This window comes from Aythya fuligula, chromosome 25 (assembly GCF_009819795.1).
Source record: "Aythya fuligula isolate bAytFul2 chromosome 25, bAytFul2.pri, whole genome shotgun sequence".
Taxonomy (NCBI): domain Eukaryota; kingdom Metazoa; phylum Chordata; class Aves; order Anseriformes; family Anatidae; genus Aythya; species Aythya fuligula.
In genome coordinates, this window is record NC_045583.1 from 5,128,403 (window position 1) to 5,136,536 (window position 8,134).

Below are 8,134 nucleotides of genomic sequence, written 5' to 3' on the forward strand. Positions count from 1 at the left end.
AGCCACTAAGCCACGGCTTTAGGTATAAAAACAATCAGCCCGTGACTCCCCCAGCCTTCGGACGGCGGAGAAATTCCTGCCATTCCACAGAGGGCAACGGGAGCTGGGCATGGCGACTGCCTTTTGTTCTGCTGCAGCCCGTTCTGTCCTGCACAGCCCTCCCGAGGCGTTCACACGGAATTTAGCCCAAAAACGGGGCTGGGGCCGGACAGGAAGGGCCACAGCAGCCCTGCCTTTGGTGTGGGACACGGCGCCTTGACGGCACAGCAGGGACGTGGTGGTGAGGGGTGACAATGTGCTTTGCTCTGTGCTTTGCTTATGTTTTACTCAAAGTGCCACACGCCGGGGAGGGCAGCTGAAGGATGAAGGAGCAGCCTTCGGCCTCACCACACCCGGGCAGCAAATGGCGGCTCCCAGCTCCCAGATGGGTTTTTGGAGGTACCAAGCCCACGGAGCCACCAGCAGCACGGCTCCATTGCCTCTGCTGGGCCATGAGGTGTGCTGAGCCTAAAGGAATGGCTCCCTTCGCCTTCACAGCCCTTCTCTGGGCAGGACGCCCCCCGCCCCACCACAGCCCTCCCGCTCTTCGCGCCCACCCTCCTCATCCTCCTGTCTGCCATGAGGCCCCTGAGCTTCGTGCCTCCTCCTCCTCCCCCCCCCCCCAGGTTCGGAATGGGACAGCCCCGCCGCGCTGCCTCGGCTCGGCGCCTGGAGCGTTCCATCGCGCACACAGGGGGGGGGGGGGGGGTGACGGGCAGCCCACCGCCCGGACGGTGCGCTGCGGAGCGGCCCATCGGGTGCCACCATGGGGGAGCGCTGGGGGCTCGGGCGCTCGGTCAGCGAGCCTCACCCGCTCAGCGCCCACCAGCGGGGCCCCACGGAACGGATTCCACTTTAGGTGCCTGCGGGGGCTGGCACCCAGGGGTAGGCGCGGGATGGGCGGGGGGAATGGGCGAAAGCGCTGAGCCGGTTCCTCCCCTCCCGCCTCGCGTTGGTTTCGTCCCGTTTGAAGGGGCGGCGGGCGCGGGCCGCGCCGCGCCTCAGTCCAACGGCGGCCCCGTGAGGGGAGGAGGGCGGCGGGGCAGGGGGCAGGGCTCCGGCGCTCCTTTTACCACCTCAGCGCCCTTTTTACCACCCTGGAGCCCTTTTTTTCCACCGTAACGCCCCTTTTACCACCCCGGCGCCCCCTTCCCGGCCTTGGCAGCACCATGCCCAAGCCCAGCTCCGGCGACGAGCGGCCCCCGCGGCCGTCAAGCGCTGAGGCAGCGGCCGGGCGGCCCCGGGACTGCGGCGAGGAAGGGCCGCGGGCACCCGGTACGGGGCAGCGGGGCCGGGCCCGGAGCCGCCGGCACCTCAGCGGCGAGCTGCGGGGCATCGCCAAAAAGGGGGGTCTCGGGGCTGAGGGGAGCCCCTGTGAGGGTTTAATCTGGAGGAGGACACACCGAGGGTTAGGCTGGTGGATAAAAACCCGCCAGCCTCCGTTCAAGGCAGCCCGAAATGTCACGGCCCCGGTAAAAAGCTCCCCGCGGGGGAGGCGATGCCGAGCAGCGGTCAGTAGGGGTCAGCCTGCTATCGACCAGCGAGCTCACAGCGTCCTCCAACAGCAAAGTGCCCTTGCAAAGCCCGTTCCTCCCCTAAAACACAAGTTGCCCCTCTTTTTTCCTCATTCTCCATCAGTTTTTAAACCTTCTTCTCGCAGGAGGCTGCTGAGCCGTCCTCCTCACGGTCTTTATTTTCTCCTGCTTGCCTACAGCCAGCCCTCCGCAGGACCTGTCCGTGAGTGAGCTGCAGGAAATCTCTGATGAGATCTACAAGCTGACCCTCGCGCATGAAATCGTGCTGAATGGTGACTTCAAACTGCAAATGGGCAACTTCTCCCCATTCAGGTGTATATAAATATGTATACCTGAATGTATATACACCACATATATATATATATTCAGGCTAGGCTTCTTTCTGTCACATTACAGAAAAGATGTGAGAACATGGAAAGGAGGTTAGGTTCTGACTATAGAAGTAAAAAGAAAAGAGTTCCTGAAGCAACAAATAAAAAAAGGGGGGGAACTGTGTTGTTTTATTTATTCGTTGCTTCACGATTTACTAAGAAGTTCTTAAATACAGCGAATGACAGATGTGACTCACTAACACTGAAAGAATTAGAGGCTTCAGCTGCGTGAGCTGCAGCTTTGACAAGAACAAAGCAGAATTTTCACTGAACAGCTCTGAGTTGTCTGTACGTTAGTTAAAGATCTGTTTTAAGTTGCTGACATTCTCTCCTTCATTGCATCAGCGCTAGCTAGAAAAATATTCTCTTGATCTTCTCTGAGGACTTATAAGAGTTTCTGTGAAAAATACTATGCTCTTTTTATCCCATAGTTAAGAGGGGCTAAGTGCGTTTTATGAGCAGGGTTGAGAGGATGGAGTCCTGTTTTAGATGAATGGGACATTTAATCTGAGAGAGATTTTCATGAGGTGTATTGCTGCCAGTTTGGAGGAAAGACGAGGAGAAGAAAACGTCAAAAGACCTAAACTACAACGAAAGCAGAGAGGAATGGCCCCATTAAACTGAGAGGTTGTGTTTATCTGACGCTATGAGAAACTCCCTGATCCCCTCTCTTCTTTCTTAGCCTTGAAAACAGAGTGAAGGAGACATTGCACAAAGCTTTCTGGGACAGCCTGAAAGAACAGATCTCTGCCAGCCCCCCCAACTACACTCAGGCAATCCAGCTGCTGCAGGAGATAAAGGAGGTCAGCTGATCCTGGCACAGGGAAGACCTTAGAATTAGTCTTCCCTTAATCATCACCCCACCCCTTAAATCCAAATATTCCCATGTGAACATGCATAAGAGAGAGGCAAAAACAAGCTCCATATAGTTTATAGGGAGATATAAGTTACACAACTGCACCTTAAAGTCTGTCTGAGAGGGAAACTCATTCTCTGGTTTCAGGTCTTTAAAAAATGCTGTACCAAAGCAATGGAAAGCCTGTTGAGCTGTTGGTTTTAGTAACAGCCATTCCAGGGATAGCATCTGCCAACCAGAACTGCAATTCTCTGTACAAAGACACCTTTAGCTATATGATGAACTGTACCTACTGTGTAAGTGTACAGCGTGGTCTTCAAGAACATTGTTTAGAACTAAAAGACAACAGTTCTTAGTGGAGCATGAAGTTGCATAGAGTTCTTCAGTCCAAGTTTTCCCATTAGATTCCAGGCAGGTAACTCCCTTCTTTTGTGCATGGTGATAAAGGAGATTTTGCAATCTGCGAAACAGTAGCCAGACGTCCTGAAGTGAGTCATTAGAGACAAACATTCCCTTAACGCAACGTGTGCCCCACAATTTGTGTACTGAGTCTCAATTCAAGGCCAACCTTGATTCCTGTTGAGCAATTCTGAAGATCTGTTGTGGTTTTGGATTAAAAATTAGCGTTACTTCTTTTGGCAGGCTCTGCTGTCATTGCTGCTGCCACGACACAACCGATTGCAAAGCCGAATTGAAGAGGCCCTTGACATGGAGTTAATTAGACAAGAGGCTGAGCACGGGGTTCTGGACATCCATGGCCTCACCACATACATTCTTGACACGATGGCAATGCTGTGTGCGCCTGTTCGAGATGAGGAAGTGCAAGGACTGCAAAGCCTCACAGACCCAGCTCAGCTTTTCAGGTGGGCGACGCTCCCTCTGTCTTGGGCTATGCAGACCAGCAGAACCCTCAGTGTTAAAACACTGGGTTAAGCAGAAACTGCCCTGGAATTACTTTCCTTTTTTGATTTTGGTTCTTTTTCAGGGTAGTTACACTCGTGTTGCCCAGTTGCTCCTAGATAATAGAACAGTCTTCAGTGAAGTAAATCCAATTTTTCTAGTACTTTTTAGGGAACTCCAATTATACTGAAAAGCCCTTTGTCAGAATACGGAGTAAAGAATTTCTGAGTTTCCCTTTCTTAGCATTCTAAACTGACCCACAACTTTCGCTTTTACTAACGTATTAACCTTTCAATTCACCATGTCTCATCCAGGGAGATTTTCCGGGTGTTGGACCTGATGAAAATGGATATGCTGAATTTTAGCATCCAGAGCCTCCGCCCCCACCTGCGGGACCATTCCATCCAGTATGAACGGAAGAAATTCCAGGAACTCTTAGACAAGCTTCCCAGTAAGTCAGTGGGGAAGGGAGACGAGACCTATTACTTCTGTGGGAGATAATGAAGCACCAGAAAGGACCTTGAATATTCTAAAGCTGATGCTTTCATCACATGCTCAGTAAAATAAAAGAGAAGTGCCTCTAAAAGCTGAAGGACCCCTGGGTCCCTTTCTCAGCCTCTTCTCTACCATACGCTGCAGAAAAGAAGTCAGTGTGCTTCAGTTTCTGCATGCATAAGATGGGCCTAATAGCTGCCTCATGAGTGACTGTAAGAGCTCGCAAGTTTAAAGTGTTTTGAGACCCCCAGAGGAATCAGCAAAATGGTATTAGCAGGTGTATTTAAATGAAAAGCTGGCATTTGGTGCAGACATCCCTTCTGTGCTAGGCTGTAGAATATTTCTCTCTGGCTGCCTCTCTCATTTATAAGGCTTAATTAGAGGTGCTATTCAAAGACTGAAACCCTCTCTACAGCATAAAGTCCTCCAGATACCAGTGTCAGGAGGCCTAACCTTGTGCCCTGCCAACAGGACATTAATGCTGAAAATTAGAGAAGGTGCAAAACCCCCCACCACCCCAGGACCCAGCATGTGCCCTGGCATTGCGGATGTGCATCCCGTTCAGCTGGAACATCACGTAGCCACTTCTTACTCAGTTAGTTTAACCTGTTTTTTTGTTTTGTTTTTTAAACCCTGTTGCAGACAGCCTGGATCACACCACAGAGTGGCTGCGTGAAGCAGCAGCAGAAGTGTCTGCATCCCTTTCAGAGCCACAGCCCCACTCTGCAGCCTTACAGGGGGCAGTCGGTGGTAGCCCAGCTCTGCCAAGCCTCACGGCTGTGCTAAATCAAGGATACATGAACCTGCTCTGCTGGGAGCCTGGACAAAAGGAATACCCTGAGGTAGGATGAGGGCTGGGACACCCTTACAGCATAAAGATATACAAAATGAACAAGTGTATAGGTTCTCTGTCTTTTATAGAAAGAACTGGCAAGAGTCTCTGTCCCCTTTACTCGAGTCATTGCACAGGGTTTATTCCCCATGGGAAACAAGTTGGATTTTCCACAAAACTCACCTTCTCTGCTGCTTTCCTCCACTCAACATCATGGGGCTGGTACAGTCCAGTTCCGTGCCTTGAGAGCTGCTCAGTCATCACAGCCATTGTCTCCGCACCCACAGGCTGACTGGTTTCTGTTCACAGACACTGCTTATGGACCAGGCCCGGCTGCAGGAAGTCCGAGCGCAGGTGAATCAGCTTGCCACCACAGCTGCAGTCCTGCTAGTGACCAGCAGCACGTGTGGAAGCGCCTTATTTGGCTCACCTGGGTTTGTAGCTAGGCTGAAACTGGTAACAAAGGTCCTCTTGGAAGGGCTGTCTTGTACCAGGTGGGTTATTTACATTTTCTTTTCCAGAAGGAGAAGAGTGTGTAGGTACTGGTTGGGTGTGGGATGCACAGCAGGAACCTCCTTTGGCAGCAGAAGAGGATCTGAGATCCAAATGGCAGCCAGGTCCACTGCAAGGAGCGGGGGAAGCCAGCCTGTGTATTCAGCTGGGTGTCAGCTCCCTATGGCAACTGTCCCTTCTTGGTTAAAGGGAGCAGTCAGGGGTGCTGAGCCCCATGTCCCAGGAGCCAGCCTCAGGGCAGCTACCTGCCTGCCGAAGAGCAGAGGAAGGGAAGCGTGGCTCACTTGCAGCAGGCACCAGAGCTGTGGCCGAGTGGGGTTTGTCAGATGCTGCTCCCTGCCCGTGATGACACCCAAAGGGCACGTGGAGAGACTTCCCCGCTTGCTCTGTGCCTGAGACCCCTTCCCCAGCAAATCTGCCCAGTGGTTGGAGTGCAGGTGTATACCTTTGTGTGATTTAGGTGTGAAGAAGCTTTGCAAGACATCGGCGATCAGGTGCTGCAGGAAGTCAGCAGGGCGCTCTCGCAGCTGGGTTACCCTCCTCTTACCAGTGACAAATGTGCTTCCCTGAAAGGCCAGATAAAAAGCATCACAGACAAGAGCAACACAGTCCGGCATGTCATTGGTGAGTCTCTGAGCTCGTGTCTCCCTCAGCAATGAAGAGGCTTTCATAAAAGGTTTAGGCTAATAACCCTGCAGGACAGGTACTAGCAAAGGAACTCCCTGCATTGTGCAGAACTATTGCAGGGTCAAGAAGCTAGGTTTAGAAACTGCCCTGATTTTCCTATTTCACCCTGAAAGACTCCCAAACAGTAATTGCTTTGAAAATCTCTTAAATCCTACCATCCTTGCTAAAAGCTAAACAGGCCTAAGTGCAAGGTCTGTTACTAGGTGGTGTTGCAATTTTCAGGCTAGTGTGTAGAGTGAGGGCTTAATCACTGGCTCTAGTAAAGCACCACGCTAAGATCTTTAAATAATATTTATCCCTAGGGAGTGCACTGCCTGGTATTCAGCTAACCAGCTGCCCTATAATGCTGCTCCATCAAAATATTTATTCAAATGTCTTGGATAAGAGCTGATTATTTTGACCTTTTATTAGACTCTGAACGCTACTAGCTCCACATCAGATTGCAGTGCCACGGGCAGCTCGTACACTGCAGGAAAGATTACTTCCACATGGAAGACAAGTTTTTATCAGCTATGAAAATAAGGTGAGGCTCTTCCTGCCCAGTGCTGCATTCACTTAAGTATCCTTCTCAGCCCACGTAGATTCTATCACATTATTTGGATTTATTCCTTCCATGTCAGAGCAGCCTATTTTGTTCTGAAGTAATTCGGAAGGCTGAATTAATAGCCTAACTCAACCTTGCTGGGCAGCGTGTGATGGCAGTGACTCACTGATGGCGTGGCGTTAGAAGCTGCAGAGCCAGACAGCCTTCCCCTCTCCACTTCTAAAAAGCAGCATCTCGTCTGTGCTCTTTGTCACTCTCAGCACTTTCCAAATACATACTTGAAACAGCAACATCCAAGGCAGTTGAGTAGATGAGCCTCAGCTCTGTGTCCCTCGGAGAGGCTGCTTGAATAATTTCAGTTTTAAAATGCTGCTGTGGCAGGCTAGATAAATCCTGGGCTCTGAAGTTCTGTATTCCTTTGTGCTTCTAAGATGCTTGACAGTTCTGTACAAAAACTTAGAGTGGACAAAAAAATCTCTATTGTTGAACTGCTCCACTTCAGTGTAAGCATTGCCAAATCCATCAAACCTAATGTCCTGCAGCCCAGTATCCCAGGTAAAGCCATTGTTAAAAGCAACAACCCAGGGCAAAGTGAAAACAGGGCGTGTATACCTAATACTCAAGTGCTCTCCTAGCATCAGGTAGCTTCACCTTGGTTCCTGTGCTGGCTGCTGTCTCATCTGCTTAGTGTTTGGAAGAAGACCACACTAATCCACCATGTCCCAAGTCCATCTAGAGCTTGTCTGCACCATCCTGAAACAACGCAGCTGCCCTTGGATCTGTTCTCAACTGCACAAGGAATTCTTTCTCTCAAAGGCTAGCTTGCTGTACAAAGGTTGATTTTTGTTCTCCTGCTTTTGCTCCCTACAGAGCTGCGGATTCATTTGTTCCTCAGCCGTTTTATTTCCCCTGATGGATGGAATTCTCAAAAAGATTTTCCAAAGGGTCTTGATGCCATCCAGGAAGAGCTGCAGGAAGTTGGGCGCAGGTTTAGAAGCGTGATCCACCACAACAGGCAGGTGTTTGGCCCTTTCTACTTGGGAATTCTCAAGAAAGTGCTTTTCCCAGAGGCAGAACCAGAATCAGATGCAGGAACAGATTCCTTCTGATCATCTTTATTAAGTACCACACAGGAGGGCAGGGGTGGAACACATTCTCCAGCAGTTTCTCAAATCATGCTTCAGCTTGTAAAACTCAATCAGATAAACCCATCTGGGCTGCCACAGCTACTGGGAAGTGACTCTTAGCGTGTCAATAGCTGAATAAACCTCTCAACTACAAAAGGGAATGCTTTTTTTTTCACCCTCCCCCCAAAAACAAACAATCAAACAAACAAAAACAAAAACAAAAACAAAACAAAAC

General features: G+C 50.5%; 1 protein-coding gene across 1 annotated transcript; it reads left to right on the forward strand.

Moving 5' to 3' along the window:
* Positions 1–1,208: 1,208 nt before the first annotated feature.
* On the forward strand, positions 1,209–7,881 carry TCP11 (t-complex 11). The gene is made up of 9 exons (XM_032203027.1): positions 1,209–1,314; positions 1,754–1,886; positions 2,628–2,748; positions 3,444–3,664; positions 4,016–4,152; positions 4,839–5,038; positions 5,338–5,522; positions 6,002–6,165; positions 7,643–7,881. Exons 1-9 carry the CDS (start codon positions 1,209–1,211, stop codon positions 7,879–7,881), a joined length of 1,506 nt encoding a protein of 501 aa, XP_032058918.1.
* The last annotated feature ends 253 nt before the right edge of the window (positions 7,882–8,134 follow it).

Excerpts from the sequence above, each read along its gene's own strand:
- TCP11 (XM_032203027.1), top strand. The coding sequence starts at position 1,209 with ATGCCCAAGCCCAGCTCCGGCGACGAGCGGCCCCCGCGGCCGTCAAGC. Across the intron at positions 1,887-2,627 it reads GGCAACTTCTCCCCATTCAG|CCTTGAAAACAGAGTGAAGG; the intron begins GTGTATATAAAT and ends CTTCTTTCTTAG. Across the intron at positions 6,166-7,642 it reads CACAGTCCGGCATGTCATTG|AGCTGCGGATTCATTTGTTC; the intron begins GTGAGTCTCTGA and ends TGCTCCCTACAG.